At 49.8% G+C, this 23,947-nt stretch overlaps 1 protein-coding gene across 1 annotated transcript in view; it reads right to left on the reverse strand.

Moving 5' to 3' along the window:
- The window catches only part of Tead4 (TEA domain transcription factor 4), a 78,019-nt gene that overhangs the window by 16,771 nt on the left and 37,301 nt on the right, over positions 1-23,947 (reverse strand). The window contains 7 exon segments of the mRNA NM_001427269.1: positions 1,607-1,780; positions 2,963-3,102; positions 5,822-5,877; positions 6,305-6,348; positions 7,479-7,607; positions 11,116-11,178; positions 11,458-11,522. Of these exon segments, the coding sequence (NP_001414198.1) occupies positions 1,607-1,780; positions 2,963-3,102; positions 5,822-5,877; positions 6,305-6,348; positions 7,479-7,607; positions 11,116-11,178; positions 11,458-11,522 (671 nt within the window).

The following is a 23,947-nucleotide window of genomic DNA, read 5'->3' on the forward strand; positions in this document are numbered from 1 at the left end:
AAATGTTTACTAACACAGGATATAAAAAAGGAAGACTACAGTTTACCACTCCAGGACTTAGGAAGAAATCAGCATAAGAGTTGGATGCTTTCCTTTATTAAAGACTCTTGGAATTAATAACTATAAACACTCATTTAAGAAGGTCAATGGAGTGCTACATAGCATAATGGTAGAGCAAGCGCTATAGCACCAACACACACACACACACACACACACACACACACACACACACACACACACACACACACACACCACAGCCTATGTTCCATCCATATTAATTAAGCCCTAGAATTTAAGGACCATCTGCTTAACTCACTGCTGTTTTCTATTACTGTCTCCTGTACCTTTCTCCAAACTTCCCTTCTCCTTTTTCCCGTTTCTACTCAGCTAGGGAGGAAATGGCCTTCCTCCTCCGCCTAGCAGATCCTGCCTACATCAAATCCAAGTCCAGGCACCATCCTGCTTGGAGAACCAGCTACTTCTGCCATCACAGGGAAAAAGTACACTGTAAGGTAAGGCCCCGGGTCTCTACTACGACACTAGAGTCTTCTGCTGAGAGCCAGGAGCTGGCTTAGCTGTAGGGAGGCTGGGACGGGCGTTCCTAGGCAGGGATGGAAGCCACCTAGGATACTGTACACACCTTCACTGTCAACACATTCTTTCCAGGAGAGACTCCCAGGTTACCAAGAGGCTTAGGAGCAAATTAAGCTGGGACGGACAGAAGTTAAAAGAGGAGCCAGCCAGTAGGGATGTGGTGCAGCTCAAAGGGAGAACACTTGTCTATCAAGGTTGAGATCCTGGGCTCCAACCCCAGTGCCACAAAATTAAAACACAAGCGAGTAAATAGAGGGTGTTCCAGCACTGCAAACTATCTAAGGAAAGCACCTGGGTGTTCTAGGCCCTGGAAGAAGACTGTTCTCTCTGACTCCTGATCTCAGAGTAGAGCATGTTGTGGTCTGGCTCTGGTACCCAACATCCGCAGAGGGATGGGGAGAGTAGCAAAAGCCATGCCTGTAGACAGGACTGCTTGAGACAGACAAGGGTCTTATGGGTGGCCTGGGCTGCACCAGGAGACATCCTTAGCCACACTCTTCTTTTCCCAGCTCTGCCCAGCCCAATAGGATTCACAGATGAGAACTAGATGGGGACCAGCATCAGGTCCAGAACCAACAGGTCCACGCGGATTCTCCTCCCAACCCTGTGACACCTCTCAGTCTTTCCCAGCACTACTGCCTCCTTAATCCCCCCAGTTCCTGACCAGGACCCTGCTACAGCCAGCATCAGAAAAGAGCCTCTTGAGCTGGGGCAAGATTCGGGAAGCATATCTTAGTATGCTAGAGGCACTGCCATCCATCCCCAGAATAGAAAGAAATGGAAACGAGGAAAGGAGGAAGAAAGAATGAAAACAAAAGCCTCTGCCCACCCGCATAGCTCTGTGGCCTCGTAGTCACATTCTGACACCCGGCTTCCACAAGCAGTGGCCTCCTGTGTGTGCTCCCTCCCAGTGCCCCCTCCCTACCCGTGGCCTCCTACACACCACCATGCCTTCTCTTTCCCGCTTTCCTCACCATCTTGATGTACTGAATGAGGGGAAGGAAGGGCTTACCCAGAACTTCACAAGGAAGAAGGCATTAGAGGGCCCCCGTTCAAATAGCTCCTTGAGGCCCCCCTTCTTCTCTGGGAACTTGTCATAGATCTGGCGGATGTCCACGGTTTCGAGGTAGGGGTCACTGTAGCTCGGGTTTGACTGGCTGATGTGCACGAACAGGTGTTTGCTATACTGTGGACAGAAGAACAATCTGTCTGAGAGTGATACCCAAAGGGTAGGGTAGAGAGACAGCCTAACTGCCTACTGTACTCACAACCTGAGGCAAATAACTTTACCTCTCCAAGCGGACCTCAGTTTCCTCATTTAGGAAGGGGAGGTGCGAAGGTTTGTATATGCTCGGCCCAGGGAGCGGCACTATTAGAAAGTGTGGCCCTGTTGGAGTAGGTGTGTCACTGTGGGTGTGGACTTTAAGACCCTCCCTCATCCTAGCTGCCTAGAAGCCAGTCTTCCACTAGCAGCTTTCAGATGAAGATATGGAACTCTCAGCTCCTCCTGCACCATGCCAGCCTGGAGGCTGCCATGTTCCTGCCTTGATGATACTGGACTGAACCTCTGAGCCTATAAGCCAGTCCCAGTTAAAATGCTATCCTTGTAAGAGTCGCCTTGGTCATGGTGTCTGCTCACAGCAGTGAAACCCTAACTAAGCCAGGAGGCAAGAGTTAGGGGTCCCCCAGCACTATCTGCTACACAAGCTGGGTCAGGGGTAACTGCTGTACCCTGCTATTGTCTCAGATGATATGGATTCCATGCCTGAGGTATCCTAGCTTCCCCTGTGCCCCTCAGAGCTAATAGTGGAGGGTGGGGGAGGGGCGGGGTTGGGAGGAAAGGCCACTAGAATAAGAGGAGAAATAAGAGATGGGGGATTAGCCTGAGAGAACAGAAGCCAGGAAGGCTTGAGGTCGAGATATACAGAATGCAAGGGAAAGAACGGAGTAAAGAAGTGGGGGGTGGGGGAAGGTAATGACACACAGGACAGTGAGGGGAGAAGAAAGAACGAGGACTCTATTAAAACCTAAGGGAGAGGGGAAAGAAAGGGAAGGAAGCCAGAGGAGGTAGGGAGGGTGGAAGGTGAGGTCTTCCGTGGGGGGAGAACTTCCAGGGTTGAGAATTCATTTAATAAGGTGTGTATTAGGGGACCTACTATGTGGGCAGGGTCTCCATTGACAGGGGCATATACATAGCAGCAGAGAGACAGAAGCTGCAGGATTCTAGGCCTTTCTTTAAGGACAAGGCCTATGGAATTGGTGACTTATTCTGAGCCTGCAAGACCAGGGCGTCACAATGGTGACAGTACCCCTGGGATTAAGATGGTCTCTCTTGGGAGTTTGACAGTTGGACATGGTGGGGACTTACTGTGTCAGGATCTTGCTGGCGCTCCAGGAAAGCGGAGAACTCCAACATCCAGAGCTTGGAGCTGGCTATGCTGCGGCCTTGCCATGGAGGAGCTGGCGGTGCAGAGGGTGATGGGGTGGGTCCTACAGGAGACTCAAAGCCTACATGAAGGGAGAGTAACACATGGAGCCTGCCCCTCCTTGTTCTCCCTGCTTGTATTATCAGTGGCAGGGCAGAGCCTGTGCTTGATCCAGATCAGTGGACCAGGCCCATGCTCAAGGCTGACAGATTCTCAACAGCCCAGGCTGCCTGAAAGCAGTTAGGGCAGGCAGGATTCTTGCCCTAGGGTGATTTCTAGTCCAGGTAGGAAGACAGCCAGCTGAAGCAAACAGCACAGTAACTCAGAGGCCCTGGAAGCGGGATCCATTTCCTGGAGAGCATTGGTTTCTAAGAAATGAATGCAGATCTAGGCTAGTGTTGATGAAGTGTGCCCCCAGCACCACAGAAGACTTCTCGATGCCCCTGAGGCCAACCAATCAGGAAGATGAGGCTTAAAGAAGGTGTGAGGTAGCAGGGCAGTGGTAGCCCGCACCTTTGATCCCAGCCCTCAGGAGGCAGAGGCAGGCAGATCTCTGTGAGTTCAAAGCCAGCCTGGTCTACAGAGCTGAAAGAGAGACAGTGGGGAGTAGGGGCCAGTGGGGGATGGGAGGGATGAGGGTCGAGATGGGGGAGGGGGGGTGCTCCAAGCTGGGAACCAGCAAAGGCAAATGTGGAGGCCTGGGAGCCAGCTGAGGGAATCTGGAAAGCCACCCTTTAAACAGCTTTTTGGATTGTGGGAAATAAGGCTCTGTAGTGGGGCAGGGTTGCTGGGGAACAGGATGGATTCTATTCCCAAGTCAAGGAAAGCCACTGGCTGAGTTAAACTTTGGCTGAGAAACGGACGGCTTTGCAAATTTTTCCCCCTGGTAATACGAGGAATGGAACCCTGCCTGGAGCAAGCACTTCGAACCAAAAAATTTCCTGAAAAGCAGCTGTGTCTGGCTGGGAACAAAAAACTCCTGGAGGGAGTTTCTGTGTCTTCACAGACGGACAGGCCAACTGGGGCGTCAGAACAGTGGAGAGACGGGAATTTCACGTCTCAGAGGCTAATGACTTTATTCAGGGCTAGTTGTGGTCTTCTTGAACAGCCATTCCTTACCCCGCTCTGTATCTGAACTAACACCACATGATAGTAATTAGAAACCTCTCAGAAGTTATTAACTTAGCAGAGCACTAGTTTCTGCCATTCCGAGAGCTAAGAGTGTCAGCCCAGAGCATTTTAGACCTATAGAATATCTCCCTGAATCTTGTTGTACCTGCATACGCTGGTGGATCCACCAGAGTAGTTCAAGGTTGTCTTGATTCATGACTTTCTTTGTTCAGTAAAAAAAATCTAAAACCCTGTGAACCCGTTTCCACGTTGGAACATGGAATTTGGGGTAACCTAAATCTGTGTTCCCAGGCCATGGTCTCTCATAACGGCTCCAGCATAAACCATCCTTTATTCCATTTAGGATGGGAGCTGTGGTTTTGATGCTGTTAGCACTCCAAGCAAGCCTGCCATTGCTGGGCAGATTTTCATTCCTTCATTGTGACGGAAGGGTGGCACAGAGGGAGACACAGTAGATTCATGACCCACGCTCTCCTTCTGGGAGTCTGGTGACCTCTAGCACCCTAGGCAGAAGCAGTGGGCACAGCACAGTGTAAACAAAAGAAGGAAGATCCCACAAGGATACTCAGATACATGTGTCCGAGTACAAGCAGAAATGGGAGTGATGAACACTTCTGTTAGACAGAGGTCCACAGAGCCCTGGCTGGGCAAGCAGTGGGCGCCTAACCTGGGTGGCGACAGGTGAGAGGATCCAAGGCCCAGGAGGAGCAGTCTAGCCACAGCCCAGAGGCAGAGCAGGGAGCACAGTGGACAGGACCAGGGAGCAGAGTAAGCTGAGTCTCAGGAGTCCAGCAGATCTACTGCAGAGCTCAGAGCTCACCGTTAAGGAACGATGGGGCCGGGAAGCATCTTAAGGCCAGAAATAGCATGTCGAGAGATGCTTTGGGAATCACGGGGACCAGTGAAGAGGCGACTGCAGTAATCTGGGCAAGAGTTAGGTGGATCTGAGTGCAGACTGCATCAACATGGACAGAGGAGAGAGAACAGGAAAGAGGACAGGGATATGAGGACTGGACCCAACTCAGAGATGCTCCGTATAGGGGTGAAGGAAGCAGTGAGTGGGCACCACGAGTGCCAGGAAAGCCTGAGGGGCCACAACCAGAGTGGCACAGCTGGTCACCCTTCCAGGAAGGCTGAAAACCGTGGCCTGGACTGCAGTGTGGAAAGGGTGAGGAAACCTCCTGAGAAGGTAAGGGCTGAAGCCTGGGGAAGGGCACAAACCAGCAAGCTGCTTAGGTATCAATGTACACTCCAGGCATCAGCGTCTCCTGTGCTAAGGAAGGGTTAGGCTCAGAATCCAGTGCCCCACAGCTCCCAACTGAGAAGCAGTAGGTAGCATTCCAAGGGGAAAGCCCGAAGAGCTAGCAGCACATGTGCCCTAAGAGAGTGACCTGGGCACACGAGCACCTCCTTCCAGTTCTGTGTCCCAGCCAGCCCTGTGCACAACAGGCAAGCATCTGGCGTCACCCCGGAACACCACGGGACACCCATGAGGCATGGCCGCAGCATGCCAGCTAGAGGCAAGAAACGTGGTAGAGCCAGAAAACTGGGATGCATGATCTGAACACGTGACAGCATGACATCTAGCAGTGATAGGAACAGGACTGGGGTATTGGGGACCTGGGCCCTGAGGCAGGAGGCAGAGGGTGTGACATAGGGAATCTACCTACCTGACAGAGGCAGTGGAGGCTGGACAGCGTAGGTGTTTTGAGAGAAAGGTTTCACACTGCAGGAGAAAGGAGAAAGAAGGCATCAGGCTCTGGGAAGAGCTGTAGAGAAGCTCTGACAGCCTTAGACCTTAGCAGGCATTGGTTTCCAGCACCCTCCCCTGTCGACTCTCCCAGGCTTTGTATCTGAGTTAGAGAAGCAATAGATCTGTTCAGGCCATCCACCTTACATCCTCTCTTGGGCCAACCCGATGCTTCCTTGGGTATCAAGCTTTAACTCCGCCTACACCCCCGTATGGAACAAGATACAGCATCTTGGTAAATGGCACTCTCAGAGTGGTCATTGCGATTGAGCAGAGCTATAGGCTGATCTCCCACTGTAGCCCATGTCCCCCTGCCCCATCTCCTCTAGCAAGACTGCTTCCTAAAATTCTGGGTTCAAAACCAGTACAGGGAGTGGGGGGTAGGAACGCAAACCATACTCACTCATGGGAGGGTCCGGGTTGGCCTGGCAAAGCTCCTTGCCAAAACTGTGGAGACAAAAAGAAAAGACTCAGCACAGCCGTGTGGTGGATGGCGCCAGAGCCCACGAGGAGCATGGGAAGAATCCGTGAGGGAGAGACCATGCAGGCTTCCAGGTGGAAAAGGCGGAAGAAGGGTAGCTCCAGCAGTGGGAGGAAGACAAGCTGATACCTCTGCTGACCGGGCTGATGCTAACAGGCAGCAGCCACACCTAGGTATGTTTTTCTCTAGGCTCATGGGGAAAGCCAAGCCTGCTGACCAGGCACTTTCTCCCTCCCATCAGGGGGTCACAGGACTCTAAGCATGTTTGGCTCTGAGGTCCAAGAGCCAAGAAGTCTACTGAGGGGCTCAGTGGTAGAGCGTGTGCTTAGCTTGCTCTCGAGGTGTGTTCCCATCTCGAATGCAAAAAAGAATGATTTAATCCAAGTATCTACATGATCATTTTATGTCCCATCTATTTAATATCCCAACTAAGATTCTCTCAGACTCTGTATGAGATATGATGACGGAAAAACCTGTGGAATTCAAGACCTATTCCCTTCCCCATCTGTGAGGATAGTGCAAGTGGGGCATCTTAAAAAGCCATTCAGGCTATGACAAGCTTGGGAAGGAGGACCGTTTCTGGAACATTCTAAAAAGCATGGCAACATGGACACAGCTCGGAGACTGGTTGTTAGACCGACAAAGTTGAAATGTGAGCACAGATTTGTCCCTAGACATCAGCTCTCCAAACGGAACAGTCACTCTTGGGATGCAGAGCAGGAGGAGAGACAGGAAGGACGGTGGGTATTGAGGACACCACACTGCTACATCAAAGCCTTGGGATTCAGCTCCCATCCTTCTGCTTCCTCAACTGTAAATTAAGCCAATTCTCATTGGACAGCTCATGGAAGCAGCCTCTTGCCTCTCTCTCTCTCTGATGGCCTGCTGTGTTACTGTTGCCTGCTGTGTTACTGTTGCCTGCTGTGTTACTTTTAAGGAATAAATGGACATCCTACCACCGGCAAAGCTATGCTTTTAGAATGGGCCCTGGAAGGGCTCAGATGACAGGAATTGAGACTGGCCACTGCTCTGCTCTGCAGAAGAGAAGGGATGAGGAAAGCTGTTTTGGCCTCTTGCTCTGGGCTGCCCCACTTACCCCTGAGATTGCTGGGTAGCCAGGGCCCCGGGCAAGAGCCATTTTACTGTGGAAGGTTGTGGCCGAGACGATCTGGGCGGACGACATGGCAGCCATGCTCTGCAGGGCCTTGTTCTTAGCTGCCTGGTCCTGAGGAGACATGGGAAGGTAGGACCTGAGCAGGGCCACCAACCAAGCTCAGGGGAGGTGTGGTCCGGCCTTGGGGTCAGAAAAGCTGTCCAGGGTCAGCAGCCAGAGCTGGGGAGCAGGTTGTGAGTTTGAAGTCCTAATGTTTTGGTGACCGAGCAGGTGGCTTGGCTTCTCTGATCAGTTTCCTCATCTGTTGGGGACACATGACCCTGACTAGAGACTATGTATGCCAGGCTGCCTGCCTGACCTCCCGCACTGCCTCCCTCCCTCTCCTCTCTGTCTCTAGTGCTGGGGATGGAACCCCAAGCTTCAAGCATGCTAAGCATGCGCTCTACCATTGAACCCGTGGATCCAGGTACCATCTTCATCAAGTGGAGACCCTAGTGAATCAATATTTCCTGGTGAATGAGAGTTTGGTAGAACCAAGTCTGCCTTGAGTAAAAGCTGAGGCTAGCAGATAACCTCTGTAGCTTAAAAGAGTCTGCGGGACAATCTCCCTCAGTCCACACAGCAACTCCAAGACAGGAGGCAGTATAGCTCTGGGGACCCAGAGGTATCACCCAGAATGACTCAGGGACAATCTGGAAATAGGTGTGTCCTGGAGCAGCATATAGAGGATCTTGAGAAATGCTAGCACACTCTGACCCCTGGGAAGGTAGAGGATCAGGAGGATCTCTTAAGAAGAACGGAGTCATGGAGAAGGCAGGGGTAACCTTAAGAGAGTGGGCCATGCTGGGGTTCCACTATTCCACGGTGTTCACAAGTTATTGGCCATTTAGAGCTGGGACCTTCGGAAGCTAATTAAACAAAGTCATTAAGGTGAGTCCACTTGACGGCATTAGTGGTCTACAAGAAGAGGAAGACTGACCGGTTCAAGCCTCCTCTCTGTGTGGTGGTGCCCTTCTCCGTGCTTTAATGCTGGAAGAAGGCCCTGCAGATGTTGGATGGATACTGTAACCATGTTCTTGGATTGTGAGCCACGTAAGCACCCATTCTTCTTCATTTTCATTAACTAATTACTTATTTTAGGTGTGTGAGTATGTTGCCTGCATGTATGTATGTGTGTGCAGTGTGTGCATGGATGGTGCATGCAGAAGCCAGAAGAGGGTCAGACCCATTGGAATTAGAGTTACAGATGGTTGTGAGCTACTATGTGTGTAGGTGCTAGAAACCGAACCCAGGTCCCCTGCAAGAGCCACAAGTGCTCTTAACCACTGCCCAACTCTCCCATCCCATAATCTTTAAGCCTTTCTTTCTTCTTTTTGTGCTAGAGTTTGAGCCTAGGGTCTTGCACAGGCTAGGCAACCACTCAACCCTGCAGTAGCCACATCCACAGCCCCTATCCCATTTTTTCCCATGATTCAGGGCCTTACACTATAGAAGCACTCTATACTCTGTCACCAGCCCCTTCTTGTTTAAAACTTTGAGATAGGGTCTCACTAGAATGCCCATGTTGATCTTGAACTCAGGTTCTCATGTTTCAGCCTCCCCGGTAACTGAGATTATGTGTGGAGCATTGTGCCCAATTCCCCTCTTTTTTTAAAAACAGTCTGTCTATATTAGCTGTTCTCAAATGCCTGGGCTTGCATGATCTTTCTGCCTCAGCCTCCTGATAAGACTATAGGCATACACAATCATATCCAGATTTATGCCTTATAATTAATTACCCAGCCTGAGAAAAAAAAAATTTTTGTCACAGAAAAATGACTAAGACATTAGAAACTGGGACAGAGAAGGTAGTGGAAATGTGTTAGGGTGTAGCAGCAGCCAGCGCTCACTACAGAACACATGGAAGCCACACTATGTGCTTGCTTGTTCCCTACTATGTGCTTGCTTGTGAAAGCAGTGAGTGGGTGAGATTCGGTGCTGGCATCCTCAACCACTGTCCTTCTGTGGAGAGACTTGAGCCTTGTTCTTAAAGGCCATCTTCGATAACTGATGCCAGGTACTTCTGGGAGGAAAAGAGAGCCCTCCCAGGCCTCTCCCTGAGGTGACTTGACGTGCCACATCCTAAGGACTGCTGAGATTTACAACTCAAGTCCAGAGAGCTCGATCCGTTCCATGCCGGCAACATGTGTCCCTTCCTGTATCCTTAATCTAAACAAATGACAGGGCTCAGGAAACCACATCCTCAAGGCATGAGGGTGAGAGGCAGAAGGAAGTGGAAAGGACTTCACAAGGATGGCATCAGTGGCCAGACAGCAGAGCCGGGAGTCGTGCATCTTCCAGTTGAAGGGGACATTGCCAGTCACTGTGCCACATCACCCTGACATTTTGTAGATGAGGATACTGAACAGGGCTCATGGCGGATACAGGACAGGCCCATGAGGCAAAGATGGGGTAGAACCAAGCCCAAGGATTTCCACCTACCCTACTGTCCACCCCAAAGCTTAATAACTGTGGTCCCAGGAGCTTTGAAAGTAGGACAAAGTCCCCAGACCAGTCTCTGGGGAAGTTGCAGATACATGACAATTTGAGCATTTTAAGAGATTTGTGGCTCCTCTTGATGCCTGACTAGGAGCCAGTGATGGCTGCCTTCCAGTCTCAAGTTACAAACAGACACAAGGTTCTTTGAAGCGAGGATACATGGTAGAGAGGTCCCAAGGAATTGAACATTCCCCTGGACACTCTAAATATATAACACAGCTCTTCTGTTGTCTGTTGTCACCTGGGCTCTCAATTTGTCAGAGGCAGACCAGAGAGGGGACATGGAGAACAAGCAGGGCTTTAGGACTGGAAGTGTTCCAGAGAGGGATCCACAGCTGCAGGCAAGCCAGCTGTCCCGGGGACAAAGGATGGAGGTGCTGAGCCACAGCTGTGGGGTGTGTTGGACAGCTGGGCTGAGGCAGGAACGGAAGTGTGAGGACAGTGAGTGTGGCTTCTTAGGGGACAGAGAGGTCTGTGGTTCTACAGATAAGAGGTGATGGAGTTAAGAGGTGTATCCCAGCAATCCCTTTAATCCCAGCAATCAGGAGGCAGAGACAGGTGGATCTCTGTGAGTTCAAGGCCAGCCTCATCTACAGAGTGAGTTCCAAGAAAGCCAAGAATTCACAGAGAAACCCTTGGCAGGGAGGGATTGGGGGGGGTGTCCCTGACAGAAGGTTCACACCCTCTTAGTGTTCACCCAAAGGACGTGGGTCCAGAGTCCTGGAGGACTGTCTTTCTGAGGTGGCCCATCAGCAACTGACCTAACACTGAGAGCCATCTAGGGAGGAGATGGAACTGCCCATCTCAGAGAACATGGAAAAGAAACGCTGAGTCTGGGCCCTGCTACACTGAATCCCAGGTAGGGCCTAGCAGGAGACTGCCATCTATACACATGGCTCTACACAGATGCCACAGGCTAGGCCTCAACTGTTCTTAACAGCAAAAAGAACATAGACTTAGCACAGCAGAAGCCCCTGAACCCACAGGGCTGACTTTCCCAACTAGAAAAAGAGCTGCAACTTCTGGGAAGCCCCACTTTACCCCAAGTCCCATGGTTCTCTCTGATGACAGTTTTCCTTACCTTGAGCTTGGCCTGGATCTCCCGGGCTTTTCGACGGGCAAGCACCTGGATGTGGCTGGAGACCTGTTGCAGAAAAAGAGTTCTTGTCTCCTGTGTTCCCAACCCTTAGCTTTTCATGGCTCTCTACCTACACTTGTGAATGAACTGTGTGAGGAGTGGGTCAATGTGGGCAGCTCACTCCTGCCTGCCCCAGTTCACCTTGAGTCTGGCAGTACTTCACGAGAGGGAATGATTTGCTTTTTCCCCTAGTCTGCCAGAGAGGGAGTTTGACTCTTTAGTAAATGAGGAACCAGGGAACCCAGTGCCTCTCCAGTCCCCTTGGGAAGACCCTTCCAGACTCACCTGCTTCCTTGTACGTGTCTTCCCTGTTCTGAGCTTGATGTAGCGTGCGATCAGCTCATTCCGACCTACAGAAACACCACAACCTCTCAATGGGGAGACCTTGAGGGTGGGCTCCTTACTCTCCCCACCTTGGGTGGGACTTAGAAAAAAGACCCTGTATGTCCCCCTTGCCCTCTTTGGAACACAGGGATATCCTAGTAGTGAGAAGAGACTACATCGTCACCAGACAGACCGGTAGAATCAGGACATGTGAGCCACTGCCACTCAACCCACACTCCTGATTCCATAGTGGCTGCTTCGACACCTTGGTCCCTCCCAGGACTTTCTGTGTGGGAAATACCTGGTCCTTTGCCTAGGAGGTTCTCATAGTTTCTGCCGCCTCTGGAAATGAGGAGGACCTTGAAGATGGCTGGTGGGCAATGGAAGGCATGGTCCTGGGACTCTAATAGCTACCAGGGAGGATACATCTTCATCCATAAAGGGCAGCAAGGAGAAATAGCTCAGTGGTAGAAGATTTGTGTAACAGGCAAAAAGCCTCTATTCTCCATTTAGTCTCAACAAAGCCAAAACCAAAACCCAGGCAAGTCCTGTAGCCCAAAGCTCTGCCTCAGGCTAGACAGCAGTCTTTACCCAATGCCCCATGAGCCACCACCTGGAGGCCATACTGTGTCCCCAGAACCAGCCGAATCCTCTATTACTATAAATAAGGTCTAAGAAGCTGTACTGGGTTCTTATCATCATCATCATCATCATCATCATCATCATCATCATCATCATCATCACTATTATTAGTAGTATCAAGGCAGGGTCTCAGATAGCCTAGGCTGACTCTGAACTCATTATGTAGCTGAGAATGACTTTGAACTCATGACCTTCTTGCTTCCATATCCCAAGCGCTATGTTAGTAGGCATGTGCCACCGTGCTAGGTTCTAATACAGTACTGGGAAATCAGGCCTAGCACTGTGCATGCTAGGCAAACACTCTGTTACCAACGCTGCCTCCTCAGACCCTTTTCATAGTTGATATCTTGCCAAATGTGTGTATTTGCTTGCTTTTTGAAAAAAAGAGTGTCACTATCTAGCCCTGGCTGGCTCGGACCATGTGTCCATCCTTGATCTAACCCCACCTCCCCCACCTCTGTCCAATAAACAGAGCTTAGTATCTAGGTTAGGGAAGCTCGTCTCCGCATGGAGCAGATGTGTTTGCGAATGAGGAGTTCGGGTTTAGGAAGCAGGTAGGACTCAGTGAGATGTCAACCTCTGTGTGAACATCAGATGAGGGAAAGGGAGAGGGAAGGCTGAGGTAGGGGAAGCCATCGCCTTTTTGCTCTACATCTAGGCCAGGGGGCATAGCAGAAGCCTGCCCTGTCATCTGAGGCTGGAGTGGCCATGTGAGAAAGCCGCTTTTACGGGGGCAGGTGAGGCGAGCCCTGGCCTGTAACTAGAGAGTTTGGCCAGAGCCAGGCTGGCCCCCAAGCTGACCTTTCCCCACAGCCAAGTCCAAATTAAGAGTCTTCAACTGCCAGGAAGATGTGCTGGCCTGAGAGCACTGGCTTGTCTGTGTCTGGGGAAGGAAGGAGTAAGGAGGAATCAGGCTCCTCAGAGGCTGTTGTGAGCCGGTCTGCACCTAAAAATATGAGTCCTGAAAGATGTCTCTCCCAAAGCCCTGGAGGGAACATATTCCATAGGTTCTGCTGGCAGTGCAATGAATGCCCAGTGGTTCTACCCAGTGTCTAACTAGCGGTGATCGTGCTGCAGCTATGACATCTGAAGCCTGAGCCATCAGTGATAGGTTATGGGAAAGGGACAACGAAATTAGGGTTGAGCGAGCTGGGCTTGAACCTACAGTTCTACAAAGGAGCTTTGGGACCACGGCAAGCCCATGGATCTCCCCTGGGCTTCTAATCCAGCTCAATCTCGTTCTTCTCAAGTCTTTCTTCTATATTTGATCACACAAATTTTTCCTGACTTAGGAACCTGGAGGCAGGAGCTGGCGAGGAGGCCGTGGAGGGGTGCTGCTCACTGGCTGGATTGCTCACATGGCTTGCTTAGCTCGCTTTCTTATAGAACCCAGGGTCACCAGCCCAGGAGTGGCCTCACCCACCATGGACTGGGCCTCGCATCAATCACTAATTAAGAAAATGATCTCCAGGCTTGCCTACTGTCCCTCCTCACTGATGACCACCATGTGATAAGTTGACACAAAACTAGCCAAGCCAGCAGGGGATACTGCGAACCTTAGGGACATCTGGGAACTCGTTCTTGGGCTGCTCCTCTGGCTCATGCCTTGGCAGTTATCTGCTTGGGTTCTTTGTGCTCCAGAGGAAAAGAATACACACACGATTCAGTCTGTTCTTACTCCAGTCTGTATCTCCAAGGCTGGGAATGGGGGTGCATGCCTGTGACCCAGTACTTGGGAGACTGACACAAGAGGATCAGAAATTACAGGCCAGCCTGGGCTACAGAATGAGCCCGTATTTCAAAACAAACAAGTTAACATCTCCAGTGTTTGGCACCAGATGAAAGGAATCAACACATGGGTGAAGGAATGACTGAGTTCTGCTTTCAGAATAGTCCCAAAATTAGGCCCCTTCTCTCCACCTCAGCTCTGTGGTCTAAGCTACCATGCTCTGGCCTGTGTAGCAAGTGGAACCAACTGTGCACCAGACAGAAGAACTAGCAAGGTTGAAGCAGACTCAAAAACTCCAGTAAATCTCATAATTGAGAATGGTAGGTGTTAGAATCAGCTCCTGGCCAGACCACCTCAGATTACCAATCCTAGAACACATGACCATGACACTCTGCTAAGAGGACCATGACAACCAGTCATGTAGCATAAAAACCTAGAGTTCTCCATGCTCACGAGGTATCTAGATAGGTGCCAAGTGTTTAGCCAATGAGTTTCCCTTCCTGAGCATCCAGCCCCTCCATACATTTGGCACTCACTCGGAACTAAGCCAGATCCCACCCACATCACATCACAGGCTCAGTGTGGGCCAGCAGACCTCCATCCTCAACTCCTCAAATATGGCTGCTGGCAATATGTGGGTACACAGGAGACTGACCACAACATCTGACCCAGTTCCCACTGTTTCTAACCTGGAGAAACATGGACTGGGACCTCCTATCCTAGACTGCATTCTCCTTCCCTGAGCAACATTCCCACAGTGCTCTAGTTCCAGTAGCAAGGCAGACATGCAGCCTGTTGGCCCTGCATTTCACCTTCTCTGAATGACATGCCGGTGGCCTAGCATCACAGTAGTAAGGCAGAAATACAGACCAACAACATCTGGCACCCAAGGTGGGCCTATCTAGATACCTCGTTAGCATAGAGAACTCTCACAGACTGACATTGGCCTGAGTTATTAATCCCTTCCACCTGGCTTCCTGCTTCAGGCTATTGCCAGTCCAGCAGTTGGCATGTCTGCTAGAATCCAGGTGCTGTCCTGGCTTCCCATCTTCCTCAGATGAATCCAAGGTCTGCCAGATGTGGTAGCAGTGTCAGAGTTTCAGTTACGCAGGAGGCTGAGAGGCAAGAGGATTGTTTCTGCCACGGGCTGGACATACTTTCTTGAGGGGTCAGGGGAAGGATAAAGAGAGCTGGGGACAACAGTAGATCTCTAAGCTAGCATACACAAGGAATCTTCTTTTTTTTTTTTTTTTTTTTTGGTTCTTTTTTTTTCCGGAGCTGGGGACCGAACCCAGGGCCTTGCGCTTCCTAGGCAAGCGCTCTACCACTGAGCTAAATCCCCAACCCCCACAAGGAATCTTCAAAGCGTGCACAAGTACACGCATGCACATGCACACACACAAACACACACAAAATGTTCAAGTCCCTCCAGTGACCCAGAAGCACGCAAAGGATTTGTCCACCCTCATAACCAGCTCAGTCACTTCTCTGCATGTCATCTATCTGCCACACTGAGTTGCCTCCTGGAATGTTTTAGGTACTCTTGCCCAATAGGAGTTGTGCTTGCTGTCCTTCCATCAGGGAACCTCGCCTTCATGTTCCTGGCGGTATCTGGAATGGCCTTGTGGCCTGGGTGGAGATGGCTGCCATGGTCTTGTGACATCTTCCCTGACAATATATGAGAGCAAGGATCTCCGTCCCCACCAGCACATCTCAGCCTCACCATCATCCTCAGTTTCCTCCAAGTGCTATGTAATCTACTGATAATCTGAGCACTGTCTCTCCCCCAAGAAGTACACCCTGAGAATGGGGTGTTTATTATTTGTCCATATCAAATACCCAGAAAACTCCCCAGAAGGTTGGGGAGTAAAGTACTTGACTATCATACAGGATGCCCAGAGTTCAGCCCCAAGCCTCAGCACTGCATAAGTCAGACATGGTGGTACATGCCTATATAGTTCTAACACTTTGGAGGTAGAAGCCACATGATCAATCAGAAATTCAAGGTTACCAGGATCTCCACATGACTCAGCAGGTAAAGGTTTGACCCACAGCCTAACAACCAGAGTGTGATCTCTGGACCCCTTGTAAAGATAGAAGGAGAAAACCAACTCTGTACTTGTCCTCTGACGTCCACATACATGTTATAGCATGTACACTCATCAACCAACCAACCAATCAGCCAACCAACCAACCAACCAATCAACCAACCAACCAACCAATCAGCCAAACAACCAATCAACCAATCAACCAAACAACCAATCAACCAACCAACCAATCAGCCAACCAACCAACCAACCAACCAATCAACCAACCAACCAACCAATCAGCCAACCAAACAACCAACCAACCAACCAGTCAAACAGAGTAAACAAAACTGGCTTAGCAAATAAAGGTGCTAGATATGAAAACTGAAGACCTGAGTTCCATTCCTAGGACCCACCTGGTGGGAGGAGGATTGTTCTCTGACCTCAGTATGCACACACACACCCACATAGATCCACACAAATAAATAAATGTAAATTAATTTTTAAATTAAAAAAGTAAATTAGGGGCTAGAGACATGGCTCAATGGTTAAGAGAACTGGCTGCTCTTCCAAAGGAACAGGTTTCAAATCCCAGCATCCACATGGCCGCCTGTAATTTCAGTTCGGGGGGGGGGGGGGGGGGGATCTGAAACCTTTACACAGACATACGTAGAGGCAAACACCAATATAAATAAAATATTTTTAATTAATTAGGTTAGTTAAGTCTTTTTTTTATTGAAATTCAGACTTCCTTTGAAAAGAAGTTCAAAGTCACCTTCAGGTACACAGCCAGGCCAGTCTGAACTAGGAGGAATTAAGTTTAGGGGTGTGCTAGGTGCACAGGGAATCAGAGTAAGCCCAGCTCTCCCTGTAACAGTCACAGCATCTCATAGCAAAACAAGCTGGGAAAAAACTCTCAGTGAGAACACCCATTAACAGGTCTAGGAGAGATGACCACCCAGGCCACCTGCTTGTGGCACAGAACCAGGCCCAAGGAGGATGCTCAGCCATGCCTCTTACAGAATAGGCCATACAAGCCCGAGGAACATTCAGTACAAAAATCCGCCACTGCTGCCCCAGCCTCTCAAGTGCTGGCCTGACCAATGTGTTGCCACCCAAGTTCCTTAAACAAACAAACAAAAATTTAGTTAGGTGCGTGATTACGGCACGAGAGGGAGAGAGAGGAGGATCACTTTGAGTTTAAAGACCAGACTAGACTGCATAATAAATTTCCAGGCCAGTCGGGGCTATAAAAGGAGACCGGGCAACGGTGGTGTACCGATTAATCCCAGCACTGCAGAGTCAAGAGGTAAACAGATCTCTGTGAGTTCAAGGTCACCCTGGTCTACAGAGCTAGTCTTAAAAACAAATGAACAAACAGAAGAAGGAAAAGAATCAAAAGCAAACAAACGAGACCTTAATTCAAAAATCTAAAAAAAAGAAAAAAAAAAAAAAAAAAAAAAAACCTCCCAGCAATGTTGAGGTGTGTATCTTGATGTGAAACAGAGTCTGGAATATCTCTCCCACCCATCTTTGAACCTCTGGCCGCCATCTTCACATTTTCTGGCCATCCAATTTCTCCCTTCTCTCCTGTGAGATGCCATTTTAAATTCCATGGCTAAGGGTTGCTCGTGGCGTCCAGGGCTCTCTGTTTGCTCTCGTGGTTCCTCACACCGTCCACACCTTTGCCTTCTTCTGACTCACGGTTGTTCACCCCCGGCTATCACTCCATCCACCCTCCTGCCACAGGAGAAGCTGGCAGAAGTGCGTGCCCCAGTGTGGAAGTGGAATTTCTGAGGGTGTTTGGAGCCGAGAGGAATAGTTTCCTTCCTGTCACATAGGAAAGGTCACTGCAGGCAGTGTGCTGTTATCCAGCCCAAACTAGTGTGCACGGAGGAAGCTTTAGCTATTTCTTTCCTTTGACGCCTGCTATGCGCCGCCTGTCAGTGTAAGTATTTGCACACGTACAGATGTGGAAGTCACAGCTGTATTTGCAGCCCTGCGTTATCTCCTCACAGAGCTCTGTGCAGCTGGCTCTGTCACCTCCATGCCACAGATGGGAGGTTTAGTAAATTATTCAAGATCATAGCCCCACAAGTGGCTGAGAGTCAAATTTATGCAGACTGGCTTCAGTCTCTCTCTCTCTCTCTCTCTCTCTCTCTCTCTCTCTCTCTCTCTCTCTCTCCCCCTTCCTTATTTGTTCTATTTAAAAAGTTATTTATTTATAGATTTATTTAGGGGTAGAGAGATGGCCAGGCAGATAAAGGCACTTGTCACCAAATCTGACCATCTGAGTTCAAGCCTCAAGACCCACAGGGTAGGAGAGAACTGACTCCCAAAAGCTGTTCCTCTAGCTTCCACTCATGTACTTACTACACAGCACATGCATGCACACAAACAATACATGTTTGAAATTTATGTTTGTGTGTGTCTCAAGTATACAGAATGCAGAATGCATACAGAGGCCAAAAAGAGGGTGACTAGTGTCCTCCTGTATCTCTCTGTCTATTCTTTTGAGGCAGAGTCTCTCCCTGAACCCAGTACTCATGTTCCAGCTATGCTGAAAGCCAAGGAGCCCAAGAGCCTCTGCCTCTGCCCACCCCTCAGAGCCAGGCATATGTGGAACCTGGTGCATTAAAGGAACGTTGGGATCCAAACTCTCTCTGTTCCTCATGATTGCAGAGCAAATACTCTTAACTGCTGACCTCTCTATGGCCTTGTCTTGGTGTGTGTGTGTGTGTGTGTGTGTGTGTGTGTGTGTGTGTGTGTGTGTGTGTGTGTTCTGTTTATTTTAAGATGGGATTTTGCTATGCAGTGTGTCAGGTCTGGAATTCAATATACATATATGTAAATGTATGTAGTCTACATAAACAGGCTAGTCTCGAACTCAGAGATCCACTTACCTCTGCCTTCTGAATGGTAGGATTAAAGATCTGTACCACCACACCCACAAGAAGACCATTTCTTAACAAACACATGGCATAACTTTGACTGAATATGGTCATGTCTCTTAGAAGCAGGTACTTGCCCTGACTAATCCAAAGAAGAAAATGAAGCCCAGGATGGAGAAATGCTTCAGTCATGGTCACATGGCTCGTTAGTGGCCCATGAGGACTGTTTTCTAGGACGGTGACTATTCATCACGATGGCTACACAAAGGCTGGGTTTTCTTGCAGAAGCCTTCTCCCAAGTGGCAGTAGATTTCCTTGACAAGGATCCATTCTATTCCCCAACTTTCAGTGGGTCATCTTGATCTCCTGAGCATCAGCACAAATAAGACCTCGATCCCCCAAGACCTAAGGATGTACCACAGTGTAACCCTTGTAGACGGTGGTATCTTGAGCTCAGGAAAACATTTCATGGATGAGGAGGAGTAGGGGCAGGTGGGAATGTGGTCCTGAAGAGAGGACTGCCAAAGCGTGCCCCAGGAGTGGTGAGGCACACCCACAACCTCAGTACTGAGGCAGGAGGATATTTAGTTGGAAGCCTTCTGGAGTGCAGAGTGAGTTGAGTTCAAGGCTAGCATGAGGTATATAGTGTCTAAAAAAGAAATCTCCCACCCAAAGGGAAAAAGGGGGGAAGTGAGATGAGAATGAGGGGGAACAGAATGGAAAACCCAGATAATTCAGAAAGATGGGAAAGACACATGTGGCCATTCCAGCCTCACCCCTCAGCAGTTGAGCTCACATGCCAAGGAGGGAGGAAGCCACCCTGGACTTTGAAGGAGACCCTGAGCAGCTGGTCATTGCAATGTGGCAGGTGGTCTTGGCCCACCCTAGAGAGGACCTGGGAGGGGCTGGGAAGGGCATCCCCACCACACAGATGGTAGGCCCAACTGTTGGAGAACATGTGTTCAACAGCTAACACACACAGCTCAGTTCCAAGGACTGCCCAAGGAGAAGGGAGTGCCTCAGCCTGGCCAGGGATTGAGGGTGGGAATCTCAGCTGAGGAATCACCTCAGTCATCTCATGACCTTTTTGCTTCCCACAAGGCCAGCCTGGGCCTTGTCCTAGACAGAACTCCACCAGACTTGCTGTCCCACCTGCAAAATCTTGACTGGAACAGTGACTTCTGCATCTCATTTCTGGAGGCAGAGCAGTCTCTACCACATCAGCCTTTGTCCTGTGCCACAAAAACAGCATAGAGGAAGTAAAAGACAGGCTGCTTAGCCGGAGGCCAAGACAGTCGGCCATTTTTCTCTGACTGTCAGGCCCTTCTCTAGTTAATGCTGCTGCTTATCATGAATGCAGTGGGCTTTAAAACTGAAATGGTCTAAGAACCTCTTTCCAGAGAGACAGCCCTTGCTCTGTACTTTGTCATTATTCCCTTTCTCAAGCTAGGGTCCAGAAAGGAGAAGTTATGTTCTCTAACCTGGATAGCAGGAGAGCCTCTCTATCCAAGATCCACTGATGCCAGCGGTCTGCAGGGAGGAGCTTGTTTGTGGAGAAGTGACCACAGTGATGGGACTGAACTGAGCCATTACCGCCATCATCCCTGAAGAGGCCCCATGACTTCTGGTGAAATTTCTGTTGGCTGACACCCCCAAGAGCTTGCCCTGAGCATGCAGGTGTGCCCGTTCCCACCTCCTCTCCCCAGGTGATGATGGTTTGGGCCTTCACATTTGGTTGAGCTCTCTGGCACAGTCCCCACTAAGCGTGGAGGCTCCTCGAGAGAAGACTTGTCTTCAGGTCTACGTCTTCTTTGCACTGCACCTATCATAACTGTGAGGGGGTGCTCGCCATCCCACTCACCTCAGAGACAGTGTCTTGTTCCAGCAAGCATGTGAAAGGGCATTCGGCATCACTGAACATCACTATCACAAGATACCACCTCACACCCACTCGGACAGCTACAAATAGAATAGCAAGATGTGGAAAAACCGGAGCCTTCTGCTTCATTGGAGTGGGGATGGGAACGGATTGATTGACGGCTTGATCTAGAATCACTAGGAGTGGTGTCACTAGGCACACCCTCGAGGGATTGCTTAGGTTAGGCTCAAAAGAAGGCAGTGCCATTCCTGAAGCCGTATAAGGAGAGGAGGAGAGCTAAGCACAGAACAGACTTCTCTCCTGGAGCCTCTGAGATAGTAGGTGAGGGCAGTGTTGCCTACACTGATGTCCTGGCCTGTTTTGTGTGTCAACTTGACGCAAGCTAGAGTTATCACTGAGAAAGGAGCCTCCCTTGAGGAAATGCCTCCATGAGATCCACCTGTAAGGCATTTTCCCAACTAGTGATCAAGGGTGGAGGTGGGTGGTGGCACCACTGTGGGTGGTGCCATCCCTGGGCTGGTGGTCTTGGGTTCTATAAGAAAGCAAGCTGAGCAAGCCAGGGGAAGCAAGGCAGTAAGTAACATCCCTCCATGGCCTCTGCATCAGCTCCTGCTTCCTGCCCTGCTTGAGTTCCAGTCCTGATTTCCTTTGGTGATGAACAGCAATGTGGAAGTGTAAGCCGAATAAACCCTTTCCTCCCCAACTCGATTCTTGTTCGTGATGTTTGTGCAGGAATAGAAACCCTGACTAAGACAACTGACAACCTAGGCTCTATTCCTGGGACTCACACACAGTAGAGGAAGAGAACCAGCAACCTGCTGGAGCTGCAGACAGTCCTCTGACCCCCATGAGTGCCATGACATGAGCGCCTCCCCATACACAAGCATGACCTCCAGAGGCAGAGAAAGGCAGATGTCTGCGTTAGAGACCAGCCTCAGCTACAGAGTGAGATCCAGGACTGCCAAGAATACCCCCAAACCACAGTCCCCCAACTCACATACTCACAAACTCCCACCCCACCCCTAAACCCCAGCCACACACACAAGCCCCTAACCAACCTGCAAACTCCAGCCTCACACACACACTCATGAATCCCCACCCCACTTCCAAACCCCAGCACACACACACATTCATGAACCCCTATCCCCCTCCCAAACCCCAGCCACACCTCACACATACACACATACACACACACACACACACACACACACACACACACACACACACACGAGTACCACCCTACCCCCAAACCCTTTAATCCTAGCACTCCAGAGGCAAAGGCAGGCAGATCTCTGCCTTATCTGCAGAATGAGATTGTTGGGGTGGGGGAGGGATAAAAATAAACAAACATTGTTCTCTGGCCCAGAGAGGTGACTTGTTCTTCCAGAGAATGAAAGTGCAATCCCCCATATCCACGTGCTGGCTAAGGACCACCTAGAACTTGAGTGCCAGGAGACCAATACCTTCTTCCGGCCTCCATAGGCACCAGACATGCCCGTAGTGCACAGAAAAACACCCACATAAATAATAAAAAAAACTTAATTTTTTTATTTAAAAATTCACCATTCACTACCTACTGGCTGTGACCATGATATCACCGACCCCCTCAAGATCCTGCTACATGACCCGCCACAGCAGACTGTCACTCTGGACTTTCGGCCCAAGTAAACTCTCTTGCTAGTGGGCTTCTGTCAAGAGTATTTTATCACAGCCACAGGGAAAGAAGAAAAGTCAAACATTGCTGTTGGTTTGTTTGCTTTGATAAAAGTCCTCAGTACATAGCCTTGGCTACCCTAGAAATCCATACGTAGATGAGGCTGATCTCAAACTCATAGGGATCCACCTGCCTCTGCCTGAGTGCTGGGACTAAAGGGGCGTGCCGCCACACCCAGTTAAACATTATTTTTGATGTCATTGGCACTAACAGTTCCTTCCTCTCTTGGCTTACCACCGAGCGCAGACACTGACACACTAATGCTCACTATCATGTTATAACAGCCAAGGACACAAATAACACAAAAGTCCGTTTGCTAGTGATGGGCTAGCAAGCCGGACGTTTGGGCCGCGCTGTAGCTCACTGGTAGATCACGTGTTTTCTATGGACAGAGCCCTGGCTTCTACCCTCCATGCAAACACAAAACCCTCACAGACACTGAAGTAAACTTTGCACGATTCTACTTTTCTGAGGCACCTAGAACAGGCCCATCCACAGAAACAGGGATGCTGTTATCATGGCTGGGAGCCCGAAAGAATGAGGAGCTATTGTTTGATGGGTACAATTTCCACCTGAGGGCAATGGAAAGTTCTAGAAAGGGATAGTGATGCTGCACAATGACGTGAATGTATCAAATTGGGGTGGTGGGGCTGGAGAGATGGCTCAGCGGTTAAGAGCACACTGACTGCTCTTCCAGAGGACCTGAGTTCAATTCCCAGCATCTGTAATGGGATCCGGTGCCCTCTTCTGGTGTGTCTGATAGCTATATTGTACGTGTGTGTGTGTGTGTGTGTGTGTGTGTGTGTGTGTGTGTGTGTGTGCAATCTTAAAAAAGAAAAACAAAAAAGATGGGGTTGTGACTGGTACTAGAAGGTTTGCCAAGCATACACAAGACCCTTGGTTCCATCCTCAGCACCATAAAAATAATAGTACCGAGGAGGCTGGTGAGACTGATGAACTGAGTTTGAACCCCAGGACCCACATGGTAGACAGAACCCACTCCCAGAAGCTGTCCTTTGACCCTCACAGCCATACCTCAGCAAATGAGCACCCACACACATACACAAAACAAATCAATAAAGTATAACCTATAATAATAATGTGTGTGTACATGTGGTGTGTACATCCACACGGCACAATATGTCCCACTCTGTCACCCTCTACCTTAACCCCTTGAGAAAGGGCCTCTCAATGAACATGGCAATAGACTGGCAGGCTCCAGCAGTCCTCCTGTCTCTGCCCACAAGGCTATCCAGGCCATGTCTGACTCTTTACACAGATGCTTGGAATCTGACCCCAGGTCCTTGTGCTTGTATAAAAGGCACTCTTACCTACCGAGTCAACCCCCAAAATAATGACTCTCAAAGATTATAAAGGAATAAGGAAAAACTGTGACTATATTTAACGCGACTGAACACTGTCCATACAAACAGCTTAACGTCCATATCCTACCATGAAATAAAGGAAGTCAAAGCATCTTCCTCAGAGGTAGTCACACATATCCTGACAGAGAAGAAGAGCAGTGTTCAGCAAGGTTAAGTCTTGCTCTAGGTCAGACCTGCCATCAAG

Source organism: Rattus norvegicus, chromosome 4 (genome assembly GCF_021556685.1).
Source record: "Rattus norvegicus strain SHRSP/BbbUtx chromosome 4, alternate assembly SHRSP_T2T, whole genome shotgun sequence".
Lineage (NCBI taxonomy): Eukaryota > Metazoa > Chordata > Mammalia > Rodentia > Muridae > Rattus > Rattus norvegicus.